This window comes from Conger conger, chromosome 7 (assembly GCF_963514075.1).
Source record: "Conger conger chromosome 7, fConCon1.1, whole genome shotgun sequence".
Lineage (NCBI taxonomy): Eukaryota > Metazoa > Chordata > Actinopteri > Anguilliformes > Congridae > Conger > Conger conger.
Window position 1 is genome coordinate 39803493 of NC_083766.1, and position 27593 is coordinate 39831085.

A 27593-nucleotide genomic window follows, 5' to 3' on the forward strand; every position below is an offset into this window, starting at 1 on the left:
TAGCATTAATTAATCAGGATGACTGAAATGATACATCACCCATTTTAATGTTTAACCCTTTTGTGTTTTTATATGATATGAATAATTACATTATTTAAATAATTTAGTCACTCTAAGTCAAAATAAAATATTAATGAATGGAATAATAAAATAACAAAACACGCCTTACAACCATTTCCACACACAATATGAACTGCTGAGACCACTCATGAAGTTTGTTCGGCTCCTACAAAAAACTGACATCCGAAAAATTTGTAAATCCCTCATTATTTGTGAAAATGCATTTCAGATGGATTTACGGTGAAATTTGTTCAGCTCACGTTTCATAAATGTGGCCCACTGTGTGGCTACGCAGCTTTGCTGCTTGGCCCGGAATTAACCAATATCTCATGCAAAGCAATCGGAAGTGACTGAAATAACGTGCTCAATGGTAGTGACGGTAACTGACGGTACACTCTTGAATTCTGGAGTTTATGGACAAGGCATAGCAGCTGGCTAGCTATGCAACAAGGTAGGACTAATGCAGTGGCTAGCTATTGACCAGCACATAGACAAGCTAGCCAGATCTAACGTATACACTTAGCTAACATTTTTTAAAATAAGAGTTATTGTTCTAATTAGCTAGCTACATTTACAACAGCTAGGTTGCTTACATAGCTAGCTAGCATACTTCAGGGTTAAGTTTATCTGCTGCTCTACGTTCTGGAAACGTCTAGCTTGCTAGCTATGTTATTCAGTCCTGTAAAGCATATACATTAAACCAACAACAGCCGTGGACTAGTTGTCAGCTTACAAAACACATTTGCCTTAATAAAACGTTACCTACATATTTGCAGCTATCAACAGCTAGTACAGAATATTTCCCCTATTTATTCTATGTTTATGTTATGTATCAGTATGTTTATTTTATGTTATTCTATGTATCAGTATCTGCACTAACACAACACTGAAGTATACACTGAAATATGATATTTGTACTATATTGTATTATTGAGTACTGAAGTACTCTGCACTGAATTGTATTATTTCTGTTTTTCCTTAAAACACTGGAAGTTATGTTTTCTTAAAGTCAAAGGTATTAGGGGGTCAAACACTGGAACACTTACATTACATTACATGGCATTTAGCAGACGCTCTAATCCAGAGCGACGTACAACGAAGTGCAGATCAAACACAAGTACAAGTGCGAAGAGGACCTGAGAGGACAGTACAGTTCCGAGTCCTGAATGTTTTCTTAAAGTAAAATGTTAAGTTGGTTAAAAGTTTCTGAGATGTGGATGAGAAGGTGTAAGACAATCACGAGAGGTGTAAAAGCCAATCAGAAACAAGTAAACAACTATTCCGTGACTGGAGAAGATGGAGCTGTACCCAGACAGAGGGAGATACCAAGGCCACGAAAATTATATATAAGAAACTGTGTTGCTAAGTGTGTGCACTCAGCTTGCTCGGCTCTACTCACACTGTGTGTGTGTGTGTGTGTGTGTGCGCTTGCTGTTCTGTGCTCTGCAGATGATCCCTGCTTTTGTACTTGGATTCCATCTGATGGAATAAAAACCTATTATTTGACACTTTACTACAAGATTCCTGATTTTATAAATTGGATTGTATACTTGTTGTAATTGGACTGATCATTTGTTGGTCTGGGAACCCACAACACTAGCACGTCCTGGCATGAGGCATGATGTCTTCTCTGTTCATTCCTTTTCACTGTCCGCCACTACATTAATTACATGGATAGCTGTCATAGCTAGCAAGATAGGCAAAGCTAGCTCTTAACTGGCTTTGATCATCCTGTAACGTTAGCTATTTTGAACAGTAAAGTTAGCCAAACTTTGTCTCCTATGGTTGGTTGGTCACATAGCCAGCTAGCAAAAATTTGGGGAGCGTGTGTAGTCAGCAGGTATTGGAATGATCTTGTGATGGAGCTGTTATCTTTTTTTTCTGCTGTTGGGGGGTGAAGTTGCCCCATAGGATCTAGGATCAGATCTCCCTCCCCAAATCCTAACCTTAACCATTAGCAGATGAAAAAAAACAACAGACCCTTGATCACAATGAACAGAATTCTGACTTTCTTGTTTTTTTATTTTATTTCGGGCAAAGTTGCTACGGCAAGCTGGAAAGAAAAAACGTAATATGCTCACGCAACCCTACAGAAGTTTCACCACATGCAGTACCATGTAATTCCACTGGAGGGAAGAAGGGTGATACTGATGTAGGATTAGATGCCATGCGGTTTTAAATATGGCGGGTGGTTTTTATTTTTAAAAATAAATTCTATATGTCCTGGAGCACCTGTTATAATGTGGTTTTAATGTTACGGCTGATTAGTGTATGCAACACACTATATTTACGGTTTACAGACATTTTTATATCAGCGGTCACACTAATGCAGAATTCTGCATTATATAGGCAGGAAAAATAAATGCAGTTTATGATTTGTCTTGCATTCCAAACAAGCAGATATTTTGTGGTTAACTTGTCTTATGAAAAGGTGCTGATTTGAGAAGCTACAGCAACTGTGACTGACCCTGTGGATATAACTGCTGCCACACACACACAGACTGATCCTGTGGAAATGACTGAATGTGTTTCTAAGCCAATAGAATCTAGCATGTGTTGTAGTTAGTATCATAACATTTACATGGTCCTGGGTAGGAAGTTACAGAAAGTAAAGTGCATGCATCTCTTCATCTGTTCTCTTTTTGTGCTAGCTTAGTGACCTAGCTAACTAGTTAGTCTAAAAGAAACTTTAAGAAATCCACTTGCAATGGCACAAGCCAAATGGTATGTGAAAGTTTAGCAAAAACAGCCATCGCAATGCTTCTGGACAATTACCGTAACTTCAACTGTTTCACTTTTGACTTGGTCTGGAAAAGGCAGAAAAGAATGTGGTTCAAGGGGTTCAAGGCATTTTGGTTACTTCATTGAAGCTCTTACTGCTGTTGCATTCACATTTAAGGGCCATTGTGTATTTGATAGGTAACAGTCCTAAACTACCTACAGTTCTCTTGTCCTTTTAAATGGTCAAATGCTACTTATATTAGACATTAATAATTATAGTTCAAATTATTATGGCAGGCGGCACGGATGGTGCAGTGGGTAGCACTGCCGCCTCACAGCAAGGAGGTCCTGGGTTCGAATCCCCGTCGGCCGGGGCCTCTCTGTGCGGAGTTTGCATGTTCTCCCCGTGTCTGCGTGGGTTTCCTCCGGGTACTCCGGTTTCCTCCCACAGTCCAAAGACATGCAGGTTAGGCTGATTGGAGAGTCTAAATTGCCCGTAGGTATGAGTGTGTGAGTGAATGGTGTGTGTGCCCTGCGATGGACTGGCGACCTGTCCAGGGTGTATTCCTGCCTTTCACCCAATGTATGCTGGGATAGGCTCCAGCCTCCCTGTGACCCTGTTCAGGATAAGCGGGTTCAGATAATGCATGGATGGATGGATTATTATGGCAAAATTAGCTGAGTTTCTTCAGAACACAAGTGGAATATTGTAAAATGCAAATTTTTATATGGTTTGCTTTTTGAAAACACAAGATATCATCAGTTAGGGCAACCGCTGTTTATATAGATATGATTAGATTACCTTCCAGTAAAAAAAGTCAGGAAATTCAGTGAGAGATAATGTCATAATGGTTGGCAGAAGCCAAACAAGACCAGGAATTCAACCCAAAAACGATGTTTTAAAGAAGCGAGAATGACAGAAAATTCACAGGCTGCTGAGGATTCAATCAAATGTTTGCTTTGAATCAACAACCAAATAGAATGCAAGAACGCTGGAGTTGATTAATTTCTGATTTTCTTCTTTAAAACATGGTTTTTGGGTTGAATTTCCTGTCTTTTTCAGCGATTAAAAATAGGCATATTTTTGTTATTTGGTCGGCCCTGATGTTTTTTACCTTTAAGTCGGTATATGCAAATCTAAGACATAAACACATGATTATGGGGCATCTGTTGTGACATGAGTTGCAGGTAATTATGGCTTGGATCCAGGTGTCCCCTGTCTTAGCATTTAAGCATGAAGATGTTCTGGCATACACTCTGCTTTGCACACCAGAGGAACATGTGGACACTCTGCTGGAGTGTGACTATTCTGCTGCCATGTCTGCTGATGGCTCTTCCACTGCCACCACTGAGACCAGAGGATGACCAACTGGAGTTTGCGAAGGTATTTATAATCTTGAATGGTATCAATATTGTTGGTAGGACTGGATTTTTAAATCCAGTACATTTAAATTACTCTGGTGTTGTGAAAGAAATTTCTTTTTTTTGTTAACTGGGATGTAACATCAAGTTGCATTTGTGTTACTAAAAATCAAATGTTGAGATCTGAAAGATGGATTGCAGATTCTGTTCAATGAGGACTGGTAAAGGAGGCATCTTAAAGCATAGTGCCAATAGGATTAGAAGCAAATGAAATTCAATAGCAGCAATGAATCAAAAATAGATCCATTAGCATTGTTTGGTCTTTTGGAATAGAGTTGGCATTTCTTATTTTTTCTCAAAGATCTGAAATCTCTGTGGTGAAAGATTTGACAAATTATAGGACAAATTCCTGGAATTAGTTCATCACATTATCTGGAGCATAGTTTTAGCTACGAGTGCAGAGGTAGGTCAAAGGCTGGATTAAACCCCTTACAAATCATAAATAAATCCAACTGTAGTTGTAATGATTGACAACACCATTAACAGAATGCAAACAAGGATTTTTATTGAACAGGTGTTCGCAATTGAATGCAATAAATTGTAGATAGACTATTTCAAGGTGTATAAAGGTATGGACATTGAGTCTGCAGTGTGGGGAGGAACTCAGCAAAGGATTATTACTATTAGTGGTCTAGTCTCCCTCTAGACCAAGTAATATTTAAAGAGGCAGAGAAATAGACAGAGTGAGAAGAGAGGGGTGGGAGCATGGGACAGGTAAAATGAAGATGTAACGTGTCTTATAGGAATAAAGTGGGAAGAATTGTGGTTGTGGTCTTAATCCTGAACTTAAGAGTTCAATTCAAGAACCACGCCATCAACTGAATGCAAACAAGAATGTTTATTGAATAGGTGTTCACAGTTAAAAGCAATACATTTTAGATAGATTATGTAAATGTATAAACAAGTAGGGAAGACTTTGGCAAAGAATAGCTCCTGGGTTCAGTGAACTCCCAAAGTCTTCCTTGTGCACCTTGTGATACAATATTTATACTTTGAACAACGATATGATGTTATATTTCTTTTCATTTACAATATTATGATATGATAAATAGTGATTAATCATGATATGATAGTGTAGTCAATATTAATTGAAATGACAAACTGTATAGCCTTCAAAGTTAGCAAGTGTGTTTATTAACTTTGATTTTAGTGTTTATTACATTTATTATTGGGATTTTGTTGGACGAAGATGTGTGGGCGTATATAACAACTTTGGTTAGAATTACAAGATCAAATGAAGGAAAACTGAGGTTGAATTGCTACTATAGATGGCTAATAAAAAAATGTTAATGAGGTCTACTAAGGTTGTGTTTAGATAATGAATACCGTGCTGAAAATGGTTGGATCTTTGTGTGCATGTGGGGCCATGGCTCTTCATTTCTCCATGTAGACCTCCAAAACGGGCAGACAGGGCAGCATCTGTGTAAAGTTGGATGTTGTCAGGGTTGATGAAATGGTCCTAGTGGATGAGTGAAATGCTGTTCCAGTTGACAAAGAAGTGTTGCCATTGGTGAAGTTTGGTCTATGTAGACAACCGCAGTGAGGGATCGACTGTGGTATGATACACAAGACAAAACTCAGGTGACAGGAGAGAGAGCAGCTGCCGTTTATCAGAAGGTTGTGGTTGTGAATGTACTCAGTCACAGTTGTGTCGGAATATGGTTTTACGTTATATTATGGATCGATTACCTGCCTGTATCCAGAGATACCACAATACTGACAGGTTTGTTGAAGTGTGAGGTCTGCTTACACAGGTACATTTAGAATTGTGTATCTTCTTATACCCTATAATGTTTTTGTAAAACCAAAACTTTCAGATATGAGTTTTCACCAATGTTGCGGATTGCAAATGTCACTATTACTGCCAAGAGGAAATTTCAAAGCAAGTTTGGATCCTCAGGATGACACGCACACACAAAATGAGGAAAATGCTAATCTTTATTTCAGTTACTTTTTTTCCCCTCTTGAAATGTTTATTTTGTAAGTCTGCTTCACACATTAAAATGATGTACCAACAAAGACTGGACTGTCCACCTCATTTAACAAGGCTAGCAGTATTAGTTGGCAGATTGCACACATAGTAATCCCCCCATGAGTAGCTTGACTGGGAGAAGTTGCATTACACCCACAAAAATAGTGCAGAAGGGAATCCACTTCGCACATGCAACATGCTATGAAATGGCCAAAACACACAAGTGACATTTCACCCACAAAACCTGTTGATATATGTCGGGAGCAGGAAAAGCACCAGCTGACTCCCGCCCCCTCCACGGGTTCCTATTATACTTATGCAGAACGCACCCACCACAAGGAGCTCAGAACGAAGCAGGTAAAGGTCAAAAGCTTTATTTTATTTATTATACAAAAAACACAGAGCACGGCACAAACTTGCACCAACCCCACCCCCCTTCGACTTCCCCACTACTCCTACAATAACACTCCCCCCCCCCCCTCCCGTACCCAGAGCCCGGCACAGGTAGAGCCCAAACCCGTCACACCACACACAAAGGCAATCGCTGCTGAACTCCCCAGTGATTAAACAGCACTCCATTGTTTCCCACTCAGGGCCCCCCTGCTACCTAGCCCATGCCCAGGAGGGGGGGGGGAAACCTCACTCAAAGGGGAAGTCAACTAACACAGGCGGGGTCTCACACACGCACTCACACCTTTCACTTCCACGCACAACACCAACACAACAAATAACTTTAAAAAGGGGATGTAGTTGGCCCCCACCGCTGTGCTGGGCCTCTACATCCCAAAATAAAAAAAGAAAAAAAGAAAACCCAACCGCTAAACAATCGGCTGTCTCCCGCTGTGCAATATAGTCTCCGGGTCGCTGAGCTGCGCCCCGAACCACTCTGCTGTACACTGCACGCTGGATCTGCTGCACTGTCCGCATTCAGCTTCCTCGCTGTTTCACCAATGGGGAGTGAGCTAGTGCTGGCTCCGGTACTGGTCCGCCCGTTGCTTTACAGCCGTGTGGACGACTCACAGTTCCCTCCGCCCTTGTCAGGGTGAGTGTAGTCTCACTGCGTCGTTCCTCAGCAAAGTCGCGCAGTCGTTGCCATGGCACCAGTCCGGCTCCACACAGCGCCGCGCCTCGCCTCCAGAATCCCACTTAATAGCAGTATCACATGTGTAGCGTCCACATTTTTCCGGGGCTGCCAGCCAGCTAACCTCCGCCAATGTGGGAGACAGCCAAAACAGAACAAGAACCAAGAAAGAAAAGAAAAAGAAACCCAAACACAACAAACTGAAGAATAACCAACAATTCAGTTTGCGGACTCCAACATTCAACCCCCGGCATCTCTCTCGCGTCTGCCCCTTACCTGCTTCTTTTAAGCCCGGCTTCATTAGACAAACAGGAAACAGCTGCGTCACGCCCCCAAACCCGACAGCCGGCACGTCACACGCGTGGATCCATGTGCGCACCGAGCCCCACCCAACTCTGGCAAATCCAGCCCAGCCACCAGGCTCCTGACATATACATTCAAAGCACGCATTTAAATAAGTGAAACAAATCCAAAAAGGAAGGAGTTGTCCAGGCAGTGAGAGTCCCGTGTCTCAGAAGAATATTGAAATTTGTTGATTTCAGGGTTCAGAAAATGCCAGTGTGGGAGTGTCGCTATAACAACGAGTCTCAGGTCCGAGGATGCAAATGGCTGCTTACATTGACTTCCTGCTTCTGAAGCCCCACGGCGTCCCCAGTGAAGGAGTCTGCACCCGCTGATTGGATTCTATAGAAATCCACGGGTTCCTTCACGTCCAGTCCAGGAAAACTAGTTCCCTATTCACCATTTCTAAGCTGACGTGGACCAATCCAAATGGCAGCCGTGCTCAATCTAGCTCACAGAATCTCCTCCCTCCCGTAACAGGATATTTGGTCGGCTGGGTCATTATTACCTGCAGCTAGGGCAAGGGAAAATAAGACATACCGCCACAACCTTGTATCCAGTATTCAAAACTGTGTGAAATGCTTCAATTAAAAATGTAATAGTCAAAATGTCCACACAAAAGGTAAATCACGATGACACAAATCGCTTACGGTTTATGAAATGAATTCAACACAAAAAAAATGTTTTAAAGAAGAGATAATGATTGGCAAAAGCTAAAAAAGACAGGAAATTCACAGAAGCACCGAGAACATTATCTTGACCTATGCACTGACAAGGCTTCCACCACACAAAGTATTAATTACTAGAAAGTAACATGACATAATTGGTACATTTTAAGTACATATAGCAACAAAATGCTTACCTAATTGATTTCTAGAAATTAATAAATTAACTCCTGTGTTCGTCTGAAAATAATCTATTTTGTTGCTGATTCAAAGAGAATATTTAATCCTCAGCAGCCTGCCCAGTGGTACATGTTGTTTGAAGTCGACCACTATAGTGACAGTACCCATGGTTGGTATTAATGCATTGTGTGTTGGAGGCCTTGTCGGTGCATAGGTCAAGATGTTCTTCATGCTTCTGTGAATTTCCTATCTTTTTTGGCTTTTGCCAACCATTATGACATTCTCTCACTTTAAATGTAGTTGTGTTGAATTTCCATACTTTTTTACCGTAAGGTAATGTAATCATATCTAAATAAACAGTGGTTGCCCTGACCGATGATATCTTGTGTTATCAGAAAGTAAACCATTTCAAAATCTGCATTTTACAATATTCCCTCTGAATAAACTCCACAAATTTTGCCATAATAACTGGAACTATTAATGACTATTATAATTTGACTATGTATAAAGAATAGAGAAGTAGTTTCAGACTGTTACCTATCAAATACATAATGGCCCTTACACATAAACGTCACAGCAGCAAGAGCTTCAATGAAGTAGCCAACAAGCCTTGAACCCCTTGAACCCCTTGAACCACATTCTTCTTCTCACCTTTTCCGGACTGAGTCAAAAATGAAATAATTGAAGTTACGGTAATTGTCCAGAAGCATTGCGATGGCTGATTTTGCAAAACTTTCAGCTAGTGTCTGACTTGTGGCATTGCGGCATGCTCTGCCTATATTGCTAGCTATGATAGCTATCCATGTAATTTATGTAGTTGCAGGCAGTGAAAGAGAATGAACGGAGAAGATGTCATGCCTAATGCCAGGATGTGCTAGCTGTTGATAGCTGCAAATCTGGAGATAATGTTACATTAAGGCAATGCCGTTTTCTAAGCTTGGGGGTGACAATGAGTCTGCTGTTGTTGGTTTAATGTATATGCTTTACAGGACTTAATAACATAGCTAGCTAGCTAGAAGTGGCCATTATAGCTAAATTGTCCTATTTAACGCTACATAGCTAGCTAGCTAACATAATTAGCTAGTAATGTTCTGTGTGGGTGATGACTAGGATAGCTACAGACTAACCAGAGATTTTTTTGTTTTTTTGTGGTGTAAAGTATGTTGCTCATTTCTCCAGGGTCAGACATAATGTTCCTTAGATATTTTGCGAAATCAGATCCTAGAGCAGCAGGGCAACAAAAGCCTGAAGTATAGATAGATAGCTGGGTAAGTAACACATTCTCAATACAATATACGCAAGCCCTTTTCAACCCAAAAATAAATAAAATGGCAGAGCAAGTGTGCTGAGTGAGTTGGACTGTGATGTTCTGATTGGTTACATTTTATGGCAATCATCATGTTGAGAGCGACCACAAGAGCGTGCATGATTAGAAGACATGAGTGTAGCATGCTTCATGAGTGGGCTTAAAAATGCGTCATACATCCACATATGTCAAATCGATGCCTAATAAGTTCTCTCATTGAAATATATAGGCCTAGAATTAGATTCATAGATGATTGTATTAACCGTAAAAGGTATAATAAGCTTACCATGAGCTACGAGGTTGTGAAACAATGGTATATGCAAGCTAGCTACCTGGTTAGCTGGTTACAACTGAACCAAAGCATTGTTGCTTAGTCTAATGAATACATCATAGCTGTCGACATCCAATGTAAAATGAGCTAGCAAAACACAACAGTAGGCTGTCAGATGTATTGACGATGACGATGGCTGCAATGGAGCCAGTAGAATGTCAAAATGATGGCTGATGGTAATTGCTGAATGTCAAAATGATGGCTGCAGTGGAGCTCATATTGCTCAGGCTAGCCAAGGTAGGTTCTGTGATATCTGTATGCTACCATTACCGTATTTTCGTTGGAGTGTCCTGATCACCTGGATGGGTGGCTGCCCATAAACCAGTCTCTGCGTTCAAGGGTGGAGTTTGAGCGCCTTTTAACTTCTGGGTAACACAGGCTGAAGATATCTAGGAAATGGCTACACTGACAGTGATTAGAGAAATGCCTACACACATAATTTAAGCATTTAATCCTTACAAGATCAACTGGAAAAAAGCATGACAGTGCTCATTTAAGTACAAGAAATTCCCAACACTGCAACAAGTAAGCACACAAGAGAAAATGTAATTAAACCTAAAAATAAAATGTATGAGATTGCTATATGGATAAACCAGTCAGGTTTATCCATATTCCCTCTTAAAAACGTGAAGTACACAGTACTTTTTGTGTTTTTTCCTTTTCCCAAAGATATTTTTGCTATTTTTCTAATGTCCTGATTCATCTCATAGATGGATGGTTTGGTTTAACTCTTTAGCTAGGCATTTTTGGAAAGAATGAATGGATATTTACTTCTGGGTCTAGGACCACTGAAAGTTTCAGTTCTATTACGTTGTGTGATTCCCCCTAGTGGCATGGATCACTTCCTTTGTGTCAACTCTGGTGTTATAGTGTCTTGAATTTGGATATTTGGATGATTTGCACTTTTTAATTTTACTACACTTTTTAGTTTGTGCTTTCTCTTTTGAAGCGCATTCGTTCTATTTGAATAGTTTCTGAACTTGCCTTTTTATATTTGCCCAGACATTTTTCAGTATGTTTCTTTTCTTGCAGCATGTTTCCATGTTGCATTTGCTTTTGAAGCGTTGACCCTTGTGAGCCACCATAGTTATTGCAATATTTTTGACACACAATTTATTTATTGCAGTTATAATGTAGGTGTTGTGCTTGTGAAGTAAAAATGCAGTACAAAATAGTTTATGTGCATTGTACTTCGGTTAAACTACAGTACACAATGGCTTCAGAAAATATTCAAACCCCTTCAATTTATTATTCTGTTGTAGATAATGGATACAAATTCAATTTTTGCCCATCAATCTACTCTCAGTAACATATAATGATAAAGTGAAAACATGTTTTTATAAAATCTTATTAAAAATTGAAAAATTAAATTATCTTATTAACATAGGTTTTCGGACCCTTTGCTAAGGAACTCCAAATTGTGGTCAGGTGGATCCTGTTTGCTTCTTTGAGATGTGCCTAGAACTTGACTGGAGTCCACCTGTGGCAAAATGTATTGATTAGACATAGTTTAGAAAGGCACATACCTGTGCATATAAGGTCCCACAATTCACAGTGCATGTCGGGACAAAAATCAAGCCATGAAGTACAAGGAACTCTCTGTAGTGCTCCGCAATAAAATTGTGGGGAGGCATAGATCAGGGCAAGATCTAAAGCTTTGAGTGTTCCCATCAGCACAGTGGCGTCAATAATTGTGAAATGGAAGAAGTTTGGAACCACCAGGACTTGACAGGAGTTGACTGTCTGGCTAAACTGAGTACTCTAATAAAAAGTATTTTTGCTGGAAGGACAACTACCTCAAAAGCACTCCATCAGTCAGGCCTTTATGGTAGAGTAGCTAGATGGAAGCCACTCTTCAATTTCAAAAGATTCTCTGGTCTGATTACATTACATTACATTACATGAAACAAAAATTGAACTCTTTGGAGTTCAAGCATTGTTATTGTGAATGAAACTTCAAGCATTTGTTACTGTGTTGAAACAGTTGCTCATGTTATTTCAGTTGCTTCACATCTGCTGAGATCAAAAACCCCTGCGATTTCTGCCAGTTTTTCAGTCTTTAGTCATTTTCAACTACTTTGCCACGACTGTTCTATGATTCCAGCAAATATTTGGCATGCCAAGCATCCGGCTTTAATAACAATGTATTTCTATTTAATCTAGAAGTACTTGGAGAGCTTCTGTGGATTTAAACCTAATACTGGGCGGCAGCGGCGGATGACAGAAATTGACATGTTCCAGGACAAATTGAAAGGCATGCATCAGTTCTTCGGTCTTAAGAAGACTGGGGAGCTAACCCCCTGCACTGTGAATGCAATGAGGAGGCCCCGCTGTGGACTATCAGATGTGGAGACATTTGAGGACAAGGTCAAGTGGAAAAACAAGTATCTGACCTACAGGTGAGAGAGCTGCAGTCAACTGGGAGGGGAGTGTTGATCCTTGTAAGATTAACATTTGTGTATGCTAACTGCACAGCATTGCAAACAGTCCGGCAGTGAGATCTTCACAGCTGAGAAGAGCTGTTAGGAAGGCATGGAGGTTGTGGAGCAACGTCACACCACTGCGATTCTTGCGGAGGAAAGGAAAAGAAGCTGACATCATGATCTCCTTCAAAACAAGAGGTGACCATGAAACATGAATATATTTATTATAAAAGATATTTATACTTACGTGATATTCTACCTTATTTCATTGGTGATTTCAATTTGACATTTTCATAAGGGTAGAGAGTTAATTACAACATGTACATTGTGTTTTGAACAGCTTTGCAGAAATCCATTTTCTTATGTGTCTGTAAGGATTTGGTGGGTTAGTGGGTTATACCCTCATCATTACTGGATCTGCCGCAGATCATGAGGACGACTTTGCTTTTGATGGCAATGGGGGAGTCCTAGCACATGCTTTCCAGCCTGGAGATGGCATTGGAGGGGATGTCCATTTTGATGAAGAGGAGCGATGGACTATGAATTCTAGTGGTAAAATTTGGGAGAGGGGTGCACATACTGCCAGAATATTTAGCGTTTTCATTCAATTGTTTCTTGTAATGAATCAATGCTGTAGGGAAGTAAGGACCTCATCCCAATATCAGTTCCTGAACAGATACGGAGAAAAGGTAGGCAAAGCAGTAAGTGTGCACTCATGTCATCTCTTACAGGAATCAACTTGTTTGCTGTGGCTGCACATGAGTTTGGTCATGCTCTGGGTCTCCCACATTCTTCAGACCCGGGGGCAGTCATGTACCCTGCCTACAGCTTTGTCACAATAAATGAGTTTGGCCTCTCCTTTAATGATGTAGAAAGTATTCAAAAAATGTATGGTAAGTCAGATTCTTCTTGGCGGTTTTGTCAGTCAATCTATATTTACGAAAACACCATCTTTTCCTGCGTGCAAGACTGCCAAAAGTCCAGCAAAAAAGACAGAATCACTAGGAAGTGGCAGGACAGTTTGCAAGCTGGTATGATGCTGTTTGTAAGCCTCTAAACTTTATTTTGCTCTTGTCAGTGTGACAGGTTGAAATATTGAATATGTTGAATGGTAACTTTATGGTTGAAATATCATTTAAATAAATCATTAAATAACATCAAACTAGCTTGCTAGCTGACCTTAGCGGACTAGCTAGCTAATCGCTACGAACGTTAGTCTCAACAATAAATACATTACTTGAATGCTGTGTTTCTTTAATATAATATGGCCCCCTTGTGTAGCTGCTACTAGCTAAATCTATACAGCCAAATCGCTAACTTATCTAGTTAGCTAACGTTAACGCTAACGTAACAGATCTGTATTTACATAATAATATTGCACCCAAGTACTCAAGACAATAACTCATTCATATAGTTTCCAGAAACTCTTTAAAATGTGACATTGCTGTGTCTGACCCCTCTATTGTTTTAAAATATTTAATTTAAATAAGGATCATTGATGGGTTTGTGTACCCTATATTAATTCAGAACATTTTGTGACTGATTTTGTGGATAAGTAACACATGCATCAGAGCTGGTGAGAATGTGATGTTACTGTTATGGCATTCCATTCCATTTTCCATATGCTTAGCCCTTATTCCATACCACATTTTTGCCACACTGCCTGTTTTAGCACACAGCGTACTAAAGTAAGAGCCCCAAATTTGTTTGATAAAACCCTGGGCTTGCATAATGCATTTTTGTTTAGTGGTTTGCTTAGATCATTTGTCTACTGAATAGCCTTAACTTTTGTAAGTGAGCTCAGAGAAGGGTCTTGATCACAAAAGAGGCGATAGCATGCGCACACAGATCCAAATGTGCACTGAAGTTCATTTAAATACAGCTCAGCTTTGTCTTAACCTAAGTCAATAAAAAAAATCAAAGCTCAGATTCTTCTTAATAATTAATTATGCTGACCAAAGCAACATTATGTATCACTGACTTGTTTTAATACCTTTTTGGACATCAATGGAGTTCAATGACTTCTGGTATAATGGCATTGGCATGATGGAGAATTAATAGTTTGTAGAATAAAGAGTTGGACAGAAACATCGGTTTTGGCCTTTTAATAGGATATGTTGACGACACTGAAAGGGGTCAATGATAGGGTTCTTTTTTTTGTGTAGGAAACAACTTCATCTCTCCAGAAGCAGGTCAGGACATCTTTATGTGCCGACTGGGGGCTTGAATCAGCAATTCCTTTTCCTCTTAAGTGTTAACCAGCATAAATGCATTCCTCTCAGGTGTCAATCCAGATCTTATGATGATGTCACAGCTTCGTATTCCTCCAAAGACTCCTGAGAAATGTGATCCAAGTCTGTCGTTTGACGCTGTGATGACAATGCAACAGGAAATGGTCTTCTTTAAAGACAGGTAAATGGGCCAGTCCTGTTAATATAACTTCAGAATCATAAAATGTTATGCAACATTTTCAATATTGATAAAATCATGTTTTTCTTTTTCAGATTTATGTGGCGGACTCACCCAAACTTTGATCAAGTAGGCATTACATTGATAACTAGTCTATGGTTTGCTGTTCCTTCAAATATCAGTGCAGCATATGAGACTTCAGAGAACACCATTTTGTTTTTCAAAGGTAAATAAGACTTGTTAATTCTAATTTTAACATATTATGCTCTTTAGTGCAGGTCATCTTCTTCCAATCATCAGCAATCACATGCTAGTGAGCATGACTCTACCAAAATCAGCAGTTCTAATGGGTTTATCCCGGTGGGTAAAACTGAGGTTTAGAAATGTCATGTGTGCATGTGAATTGACAGATTCATCACCTTGAACATCACAACATTTCTAGAGCACTGACAGCATGCTCATTGCGAGCCTCGACGTCGGCGGTTTGAATCCGACCGTCTGACATTTGTCGCATGTTTTCCCCTCTCTCTCGCTCCCATTCTTCCTGTCTCTCTATACTATATACTGTCCAATAAAGCTGAAAAAGGCCTAAAAAAATATCAAAAAAGAAAAGATGAACCAACATGAAGACCAGAGAGCCGTCTTTGGGGGAAAAGCACGCCATTTTGAAGCTTAGAAAAGAGAGGAAATCAGAACCATTGGGCAAGCATTAGTGATAGATTCTACAAGAATGTGGAATGTCCTGAAAAAGAAAGCAACAGACATTGAACTCGACCAAGGAAAATAACAGCAGTTGATGACAGAAACATTGTGAGAGCTGTGAAGAAAAACCCCAAAACATCAGTCAGTGACAAATCACAAACAATCTCCACAGTGCAGCGGTGAAGGTATCGTTTCAAGAAGACTTAGAGAGCAGCAATATAGAGGCTATAGCACAAGATGCAAACCACTCATCAGTAGTAAGAATCGGTTTGCAAAGAAGTACAGAGATGAGCCAGAAAAGTTCTAGAACAAAGTTTTATGGACTGATGAGACCAAGATTAACCTCTGCCAAAGGGATGGTAAGGTCAAAGTGTGGAGAAACAAGAGATCGGCTCATGATCCAAAACATACAAGCTCATCTGTAAAGCACAGTGGAGGAAGTGTCATGGCTTGGGCTTGCATGGCTGCTTCTGGAGTGGGCTCACTAATCTTTATTATGATGTAACTCATGATGGTAGCAGCAGGATGAATTCAGAAGTCTATAAAAACATTATGTCTGTCAACTTACGGATGAATGCGTCCAAATTAATTGGGAGGAACTTTATCATGCAGCAAAACAATGACCCACTGCCAACACAACAAAAGACTTAATTAAGGAGAAAAAGTGGCAGGTTTTAGACTGGCCAAGTCAATCACCTGACCTCAACCCACTTGAGCGTGCATTTTACCTCCTGAAGAGGAGATTGAAGGGAAAACCCCCCGAAACAAACAACAACTGAAAGAGGCTGGAGTAAAAGCCTGGAAAAGCATCAAAAAAGAAGAATGCAACAGTTTGGTGATGTCAATGGGTTGTAGGGTTGATGCAGGTATTGCAGGCTAGGGATATGCTACCTAATATTAAGTGTTATTTACTTTCATTTACTTCAATAAAAAGATGCTTGGCTGTGTTGCCAACACTTCAGTAGTGATTGCTTCAACAATGGACTAAGAATTTAACAAGCACTTGGGACTGAGTCGATGTAAAGGCTCGGACACACCAAACCGAGGGTCGGCCGTCGGAGGTCGGTGGCGCCCTGTCGGCCGAGTCTTTCTGGTGTGTCCCGCATGCTGACACTCCGTCGGCGTGTTTTGGAGGGCTCCGACGCCATCGGAGCCGTCGATGAGAGAGAGCTCTCTGATTGGCTGTCCAGCTAGTGAATCAGTGCACGAGAAGAGAAACGGAAGCAATGAAAGCAAGCCATTCCAAAGTTACTATCACTACCAGACAAAATTTTCGATTAGTATTACTAAATAGCGAGAGAACAAGGAAATTGCTGCAAACTGTTTGTTGTGAGCGAGACAATGGCTGCTTCTAGGTCCAACGCAATGCAAACGCATTCCCCGGTCTTCCGGTTTCCATTTTTTGAAAGACAAATACAGACTACCTGCTGGTGTGGAGAGTTATTACCTCTCACGCAGGCGCAGAACGTACGTGCAACTTGGCCGTCGGCGGACCGTCGTTGCGGTGTGTTCGGCACAGCCAACATTAACGACGCGTTTCGACGCGAAGCGATCTTTGTCGGGATCTAAAGCCGGGAAATGTGCCTACCCATATTTCCTCACAAACGAGAAGTGCATGACAATCAAGTATAAAAAGAGCTCTCAACGACAAAGGGGGTGAAGTATTTGTTGATCGACTAAGTGATGTTTAGACTTCATGAGTAAGCTTAGAAGAGGAAAAACTTTCTGAATTACAGTATTCACCCATATGCAAATGATTTGTAAACATCATACATGTTGAGGAGTATGTTTTTGTCAGGGATCAGAACAGGACCCAGTCGCAGTACCACCAGATTCAGTCCAGAGTCTTTATTGTAACTTTGGCAGGTAAAACAGGCGGAGGTCGATAGTCAGCAAACAAGAATCAGCAGGGATAAGGCAGGTTGTTTTTAAGTGTCCAGGCAGAGGGTCAATACACCAGCAAACAGATATATCAGGGATAATCAAAAAACGAAGTCGAGGTCACAGGCAAAGGGTTGTTAACTATCAGGCAAACCAAACAAAAACAGAATCCGAAAACGAAAGTCGAAAAGCCAAAACGGGTCGATAAACTGTGGTTCAAAACAAGACAGACAGGTAAAGCAAAATATGGAAGTCGGAGACAAAACAGGTCGTAACAGAAATCAGTCAGATATAAACGCTGGAGAGTATGGTATTGACACATAACAATCTAGTGACGAACTGGGCAAACAAAGGGATTTAAATAAACAACAACAATAAATAAACAAGAGGGTATGATAATCAGGTGTGGGAAACAATCAGGAAGTGAAACGCAGGTGAAACGAATAACAGTGAATTAATTAACTGACAGACTGACTACGGCGTGCACAGAGGATAACAAAACAAGGAAACGCTGAGTACTTGAAAGCCAAGACTGTAAACTGCAAACTGCAACCATGTGATGTCACAATCCCTAGATGCTTTGCAAACTTGCAAATAAGGTGGCACCCTGGGAAATCCAAGACTGGATAAGCTACTTTCACAGTAAATAAAATAAAAACTAAAGCTAAAAAAAGTTATTTCATTGCTTGAATTTATTTATTCATAGTCTGATGAGTAAATTAAGTAACAATTATCTGAATGCCAGCGGTTTCCTTTCATAAGTTGAATTGCACTTATATTGAAATAATAATACTTGTGGCTGATCACATTGAAATGTTGTGATGTTCACATAAGGTGATATAAATATGGTTAATGGAAATAAACTGTCTGTGTTACAGGTTCACAGTACTGGGCAGTGCAGCAGCTGGAACTCTTGCATGGATTCCCAAAGAATATCTCTGAGTTTGGGTTCCCTAGTACTGTGAGAGCAATTGATGCAGCCCTTCACTTTCGAGGAGCACGGCAGACAGTTTTCTTCACGGGGAATATGTGTTGGCGGTATCAATGGCTTATATTTGGAGATAATATACTGCACAGTACATACAAGTATTTTATATAAACTATGTATGATATATATATATATATATATATATATATATATATATATATACAGAATATACCTTTTATATATACCTACACTTTATTAGGTATTAGACTTATCTTCTGCTGCTGTATCCTATCCACTTAGAGGCTTGATGCATTGTATGTATAGAGATGCTCTTCGGCATACCACCGTAATGTGTGGTTATTTGTGTTACTGTCACCTTCCTGTCAACTTCGACCAGCCTGGCCCTTCTCCTCTGACCGCTGTCATTAACAACACGTTTCTGCCCATTTTTGATGATGCAACTCCTGGACATTTTTTGTTTTTCGCACCATTCTCTGCAAACTCTTGAAAATCCCAGGAGATCAGCAGTTTCTGAGATACTCAAACATTCCTGTCTGGCACCAACAATCATTCCACAGATAAAGTCAGATCACATTTTTTCCCAATTCTGATGGTTGATGTGAACATTAACTGAAGCTCATGACCAGTGTCTGCGATCCTTCGGTTATGGCCTCCCTCACCATCTTCTTTACCGTCTGTGGGGATAATAGGCACTTGCCTGCTCTTCCTGGCAAATTTGCAATAATTCCATATGTTTTACCCCTTTTTGTTATTGCCCTTACAGTGCTAAGTGGTATGTCCAACCTTTGATGGTTACCATCTGTGTCTTCTGTGTATGGTTGACTCATGTTATCACATTTTTTATACTCTAGTGCAGTGGTTTTCAAATGGTGCGCAGTAGTGTGCCATGTGACAAGGGCAAGTGTGCTTTGGAATTTTTTGAAGGACCAAATGTATTTTTATATAGCCTCATTCAAATCATTTTATATGCACTGTCATTGTTTCTTAACAATGTAAAACGTTTGACCATAATCACTCATTCATAACTTCTACTTTGGATTCATCTTGGATTTATTCAGTTTGGTAGCTGAAAGAAATTCTGTAGTTCTGGGGGAGAATAAGGGAGGTGGAATTATTACTTCAGCGTTCATATGACGCCTGCATTCAATAATAATGGTAGAATAATTAAGTGGAGGCATACCGTTAACTTAATATATAATTATCGAGCAAGAGTGAAGAGACATTTGATGTAGGCTACGTGGTATTGAATAGACTGAATAAATTGATTTAATATTGTAGGCTATATGTTTGACGACTGTATGATTACAGATTAACGCAGTCATTAATTATCCAATCATTGTGCACATTTTAATTCTGAATAGAGACGCGGGACTCGTATGACAGCCTATTATACTGCAGAGATCAAATCGCAATGTATTTATCCATACAATGTTGTGGAATTATTAAATAGATTACATTACATTAATGGCATTTGGCAGACGCTCTTATCCAGAGTGACGTACACTAAAGTGCATACCCATAACCAGGGATAAGTGCACTGAAAGACCCTAGATGTATTTATATATATAAATACATCTAGGGTATATATGCACACCGTGCCATGCAAATATATGAACAATAAACATCTTACCTACCCAAACAAAACTGGCAAAGGTATCATCCGAGCATAATAACACAAGTAAAGACAACAACAACAATTAAGGTTTACAGGGAGGTAGGAAGGGGCGAGGAGAGGTGCAGCTTGAAGGTGGTAAGAGATGGTAGTAGATGCATTATTTAGGCTAACGACTAGGTCTATTAATTGAATATTAGTCTTGCCATATCCTAATTGTTAACCCCCAAATTCCTTTAATCAAATTGATTATAAAGTAGCCTAATATTATGGTAACCATGATGTAGATGTATACATTCAAATCCCCTTTTAATAATCTTTCTGTTTTTACATTTGTTTAAATATTTAAATTTATTACAAGCATAATGCAAAATAGGCAGCACGGATGGTGCAGTGGGTAGCACTGCCGCCTGACAGCAAGGAGGTCCTGGGTTCAAATCCCCGTCGGCTGGGGCCTCTCTGTGCGGAGTTTGCATGTTCTCCCCATGTTTGCGTGGGTTTCCTCTGGGTACTGGGTTCCCACAGTCCAAAGACATGCAGGTTAGGCTGATTGGACAGTCTAAATTGCCCATACGTATGAGTGTGTGAGTGAATGGTGTGTGCCCTGTGACCTGTCCAGGGTGTATTCCTGCCTTTCACCCAATGTAAGCTGGGATAGGCTCCAGCCCCCTGCGACCCTGTTCAGGATAAGCGGGTTAGGATAATGAATGAATGAATGAATGAATGAATAATGCAAAATAATGTCATTTTGGAAATTAGAAGACAGTCAGATTTCATTTAACAATTTAAATTATATATAAGCACAAATCATATGTCAAACCAACACTAACTTTGGCCGGATCTGACTTACTGAAAAGAGCCAGAATGCTCATCACTAATTACTTTGCTGTACGTCAACAACTCACAATGTTAACATTCAGCATAGTTTTACATAGATTTTAGTTTTGTGCAATGGACATGTTGCACATATGTTAACAGTGCTGATAACATATGATAACAGGTGGGGATAAATGGGGCGGCCTGTAGGGTAGTGGTTAAGGTAAAGGACTGGGAAACTCAAGGTCGGTGGTTTGAATCCCCGGTGTAGCCACAATAAGATCCGCACAGCTGTTGGGCCCCTGAGCAAGGCCCTTAACCCTGCATTGCTCCAGGGGAGGATTGTCTAATCAACTGTATGTCGCTCTGGATAAGAGCGTCTGCCAAATTCCAATAATGTAATAACTCCATTACATCCAAATATCCATTTTTGTACATGTTGTTTTCATAAATGGTGTGTCTTTGTCACATTGATGCAGAATTCTGCATTTTTCACACATAATAAGAGAGCCAAAACCCCCCCAAAATGTATATACTGGGTTCTATAAAATGCAGATATTTTGAGGTCTTTTTTTAAAGCTTACGGATATTACCAAAATGTGAACCACAGCAAAAATATGTACTCCTGTTTCTTTGAGCCAATTGTCTTCGGTGTCTACCATTTCAATTATTTTTAGATCAGAATATTTTACAGCAGTGGATATCATTGCAAGCTTCAATACTTCAATACTAGAAAACTAGATGTCACGCTCTCGGTAGCTTTTTATAGATAATGCATTTGAATTGTGCATGTAATCTTAGTATTTAGCCAATTAAAACTCTGGAACTGTCAGGTTCCATGTTTTTCATTGTACAGAACAGGGCACAAACTAACCCAGGGCATGTTGAAACATGGGGGTTTTTGTTCCAACCAATTACTTTCATTTTATTTTTCTGACAGCTCTATAGATTACACTGGTTCAATCCTGTACTGGATCACAGTAAAATCTTTAGGATACACCTGACTGTAGCTGCTGCTTATGAAAATGACCAAGATACAGTATGATGGAGCTAATTAAGTAATTAAGCAGAAGTTAAGCAAAATCCTGAAATGGTTTGGCCCTTGCTGTGCACCCCTGGCATAAAAGCATGCAGAGGTGGTCAAGGGCTTCAGCTGTTTTTCAGACCAAATGTCAGAATGGGGAAGGAATGTGATCTAAGTGTCTTTTACCGTGGAATAATCGCTGGTACCAGTCTCAGAAACTGCTGATCTCCTGGGATTTTCACACATAACAGTCTCTACAGTTTGCAGAGAATGGTGCCAAAAACAAAAAAACATCCAGTGAGCAGGAGTTCTGTGGGCAGAAATGTGTTGTTATTGAGAGAGGTCAGAAGAGGAGAAGGGCCAGACTGGTTGAAGCTGATGACAAGGTAACAGCAATGCAAATAACCATGCATTACAACAGTGGTATACAGAAGGGCATCTCTGAACACACACACGGATCAAACTTGTTATTGGAAAGGCTACAGCAGCAGAAGACTTAATAAGTCTAATAAATACCTAATAAAGTGCTCACTGAGTGCACGTCATTTAAATCACTGTGTTATGAGTTATAAGGCAGTATAGCTTTGACATGTCATTCTCCACTATCCACTCTCCTATGAGCAAACAATTACACAACCTCAATAAGGTTAGCGCAAGCGCATGGAATTACAGTTATTTTTAATAAATATAGGCTAATAGGCTTATATTTGTTGGAATCTACATAGGGGAGACTGGGGAATAACCAAACAGGTTTTTGCTTGATTAAAACATTTCCCCCCACATATTAGAGCAAATATTTTTCATCCAGAAAGAAGATACATGTCTTTGGTATGACTATAGACCATCTGTACAATTCTATGATATTCCTGGCAATTACAGTTCAGTCCAAAGTAGCAGTAGTGAAAGGGATCAAACAAGTTGAAACAGCTCTAGGGCAAGTTTAAATAGCGTCCGAAATGCCTGAAAACGGACTGGAAAAATTAAAGAAGCAAAACATAAGACTACTGGAAGGTTTTGTCCCCTTTGTCTCTTTGTGTAGGTTTGTGTATCTTTAGATAGTTTGGGAAGAGTTTGTGGACTGTTCTTGAAATGTATGCCTATATTAGAAATACAACACTCTGCTGCCCCCTTCTGTCGGAACATTGCAAGTATTTCAAACAGCTCTAGACTAGAGTGCTCACATTTGCCACCTGGTGGTGGTTGTGTGAACAACAAGTAGTTACTGTGGAAAAACCCAAAATATATGCAAATTTGCCGCTGCCTGGTAGATCTCAGTCTAAGGGAACTACATTGTGTCATTCGATCACTTCCTGTTTTGCTAGTAGAAACTACCAAAGGGCAATATTACAACTTTTTAAAGCATGAAATGGTTGCACACTTGCAGTGAAGAGGATGCAAGTGCATGTTGTCCCCGGTGGAGAACCCAAGGATCATGGTTTAATAATAGCAGAGATATTTAAATAATAATATTTATAAGAATAATAAATAATATATAATATTTTCCCAAGCTCAAAGCGCTGTACAGTATAAACATAAAAAAATGAGTCAATAAATAAATGTAAAAATACAGGAAGCAAGCAATAAAAACAGTGGTTAAAAGGAACTTGAAGGTAGGCTGACCAGAGAAATAACATGCTATGTGTGATGACCCATGTCATAGGCTTTCCTAAACAGACTTTTAACTGTGTTTTTAAATACTGGATGTTGTGTTGTGCTTTGTCAGCCACACACATGAAAATGGGGGATAACATTTTACAACAATGTTACATTAATTGGCATTAACTAATTTGGTTACTAAGTAACTACTGAGAAGTTATCTGTACAGCTTTAGTTATGTATTATATGCATCATTAAATCATGTTAACTATGTTAGTTATTGCATTGGAATCAAAATAAAAAAACAGTTCATGTATTTGTTGTATGGTTTAACTAAGTATATGTTTATCCTATTGTTTGCTAATGTATAAATAAACATGAAATTAATACATTACTTAGTACAGTACAGTTTACTAATACATTAACTAATAAAATGTTAATTTCATGCTTAATAAATACACTAGTATAGTTGTTAATTACAGTACTTGTACCTGTATAACATTCTGTACAGATAAGATTCTTTCAAAAATAATTCAAGGTCCTAAATAAACATACTATACATTTTACATTACATTTCAGTAATTTGGCAGAAACCGAATCAAATCAATATTTTTTGTGAATACCCTTCGGCCTTAAAACTGCATAATTTCTCTGAGATTGTCAAGTTTTATTACGGCCTGGGTGTTAGTTTCACCATGGGGACGGTATCGTCCTTTTTTCTGAGTTTCTTTCCGGTTTCCTAGTGGGCGTGTACCTCCCATTCATTAGCATCATTCGCACCAGCTGTGGGAGGGCTATTTATACGCTCCCAGGTTGTAGCTCAGTGCTTCAGTGTCTTGTTGCCACTTCCTTCCTCCTCACTCGCTATTTGTGCTTCTGACAATATCCTTTACGTTTACGTTGTCAAAACCTTTTCTTGCTCCTTAGTGTGAGTACTGGAAGCGTTCCTTAGCTTAGCTCCCTCTGTTTTCACTATAGTTGATGGGAACGGAGATAGCCAACGCTGTCCTGCAGTTCTATAAGACGAACAGCAGGGAGGTTGTTCGAAGCATGTTGGAGAACTTGCCACAGTTCTTCTGCAGACTTTGCTTCTGATCTCAGACAGCCTTGATCAAGTTTTTATGTAAAAAGTAGTCAGTTGCTGACAGTAATATGTCACCGCTGAGTGACGTTTTTGTCAAATACCCAACCCCCATCAACAAGTCAAACACATTCCACAATTTCACCTGCTATTATTCAAAAGCAGCAGCCCCCTTATTCATAAGCATACTGAATAATAAACAATATTTTCAGAATGTATTTAGATGCTCACCGATATAAAATGGGGTCACGTCACTGAAAATGCCCTCTATTGTGGAGTCAAAGGTGTTTTCACTGTCTTCCTCAGAAATATTCACTCAGAAGAGATCAGTCCTCTAGATGTAGGCATCGTAAAATAATTATTTTGTTGTAAAATCTGAACTGTTGGCAGTGTTGGCAGAAAATCTGGTTGCCTCTGCTAGGAAGCTGCTAGCCAAAGATGTTCTTATAAAACAGGACAGTGTACCTAAGATAATTGATGAAATTTTAAAGGCGAAGGGTGGTCACAACAAATATTCATTTCATTTAGTTTAACTGTTCACTGCTCTTTATAGTAATTTTTTCAAGACTTAAAACTGTTTCATTTTGAAAGAATGAGGTTTCATTTTAAGGCCCTTTTCCATTAAATAATGATATCACTACAACTTAATACAATGAAGAAAATGATTGCTTGATAATGCTAGAAAACAAGTTTATTCAATATATGATGCGCTAGACTGATCCATTTCCTAGAGGTGTAATAGTGCAATGGAAAATACTGTAGTGATACAAAATAGTGGTATTATAGTGGACACAACCACATGACTATTCACTTGGGCAACTCTTGGCAAACCAAATTCAAGCTTATTAGGAGGATACACTGAATCCTGTAAGTTGGCTAATGTTAGCTCAATATGTAGCTGCTTCCCTTTTCTGTCAAGCACTCCTTTGACTAGCAGTGTCTGACCTAGGCCTTTTTTCTGAGCCTTTTCCTACACTCCAAGCCAATGAGATTACTTGGTTTTTGGACAGTAGCAAAATAGATAAGATCTTAACCTGTTACAATGTAACATAATGCTTTTGGAATCAGAACTGACAGAAATTTGACAATTGAACGCTCTCTCAAGCCTAGTACTGCAGCTATCTTCGGTAACTGCTTGTTTTGGGGTTTTTATCCTTTACCCTTGACTTCAGCAATTAAAACACATGTTCAGTTGGACTTCAGGATGAGTGATTGACTTGGCCAGTCAAGAGCATTCCACTTTTTGTCCCTGAAACTCCTTTGTTGCTTTAGTTGTATGTTTGGGGTCATTGTCCTACAGCAAGATGAAGTACCATCCTATGAGTTTTGATGCATTTGGGTGGATCTGATCAGATAGGATGCTTCTGACACAATTCATTCTGCTGCTATCAGGATTTATGTCATCAATGACCATAAATGAGCTAGTACCTATGGCAACAATAACACACCCATTTCATTATGAGGTGCTTGTGTTGTCATAGAGCTCAAATGGAAGGATCATGAATTAAACACAGAACTCTCATACAGTTTTCATTTGAAATATGGTTATGTTCTTTTTCTATTTATACACAACTCAGATAAGCAGTTACAAAAATGGATTTCTTGGTAAGGGGCTCAATTTCTGTCTCTTTTTCACACAATGCAGATGAGACAGAAACAAATCTAATCTTGCAATAAACTAAAAATAAACTACATACCTAATTGTTTGCTTGTTTAGGCAAAATTTTTGTCCTGGAATATAATGCAGATATTAATGATTTATGCAGTTATTTTTCGTTGTTACAATTGTAACATCGGAAAAGCAATTTTCTTCGATTTTGTAAGAATTTGCATGTCTTTCAGATATAATGAGGAGCAGAATCAGATGGAAGAGGGCTATCCTAAACCTATACTCCATGATTGGCCGGGTGTAAAAACACCTGTGGATGCAGCTGTGTTTCATGCAGGTAAGAATCGAATCTTAGAATCTTACCTTTATTTAATACATTTGCAAGAAGCATAAAATATTCTGTTTATTATTCTCTGTTGTTCTTCAACAGGTTTTGTCTTATTCTTCTCTGGGAATCTTCAGTATAAATATGACCCTATCCTGAAATACATTGTTGAAACAACACATGTAAATAAATGGTTACAATGCTAAATAATCTTGGGCCAAAAATCACTGCATAATGTTTGCTTTGCCTCAAATAAAACAATGAAATACAAATATGCAAGTTGGGGAGGTGAGTCAGTCCCCCCGATCCAAACAGTAAATATTACGCTTCTATTATTATAGACTTGCAATGTAATTTTCTCAGTACAAGCACCGGTATTGCTGGACCAGATGATGCAACTTCCAGGATATTTACTGCTAGGACAAATGCAATGTGCTTTTGTAATTTCACTGGATGCCAGCCAGCTAGCTGACTGTTGAAACCGGATAACAGAAAGCTCTGTGACTGTATTTTTTCATGTATGACTAATCACAAATCTGCAGCTTCTAATGACTTTGTATAATGCATACTGTATAAGAAACAAATTATTTTCTGTAAATGTATCAACATATTTTACAAAACAAAATTATAATGTTACTGTATGCAATTCTGCATATTCCATGAACTCCATAATGTGGAATAAAAAGACCTGATTTTTCATGATTTGGCTCGGTACGTCTCAATGACTATTGTCTACAAACTTCATGAACAGAAATACAGAGCCTACACTGCAAAATGTATTGAAAACAGGATGAGTAGGTTAAAACTTGGTACAAAGTACAGATGAGACCAAGACTCACTTGTATCAGAGTGATAGCAAGAGTAAAGATAGATTGTTCCTCTTTTCTAAGCTTCAAAATGGCTTGCTTTTCTCCCAAAGACCTCTCTGGTCTTCATGTTGGTCTTCGCAGGCAAAACTGTTTACGCGAATGTCATTTAAAACTTTGAGTGCCGTTTCTGTGCTGTGATGGGATCTAAAACCAGACTGAAAAGTGTCAATAAGGCAGTTTTGGTTTAAAAAATTGCTAAGTTGATTAGAAACAGCCT

General features: G+C 39.3%; 1 protein-coding gene across 1 annotated transcript; it reads left to right on the forward strand.

The window, feature by feature from the left end:
- The first annotated feature begins 4061 nt into the window (after positions 1–4061).
- Positions 4062–27006, forward strand: LOC133134078 (interstitial collagenase). The gene is made up of 10 exons (XM_061250477.1): positions 4062–4165; positions 12244–12479; positions 12556–12701; positions 12930–13055; positions 13235–13423; positions 14786–14915; positions 15008–15138; positions 18374–18533; positions 26416–26519; positions 26613–27006. Exons 1-10 carry the CDS (start codon positions 4109–4111, stop codon positions 26711–26713), a joined length of 1380 nt encoding a protein of 459 aa, XP_061106461.1. The 5' UTR covers positions 4062–4108; the 3' UTR covers positions 26714–27006.
- The last annotated feature ends 587 nt before the right edge of the window (positions 27007–27593 follow it).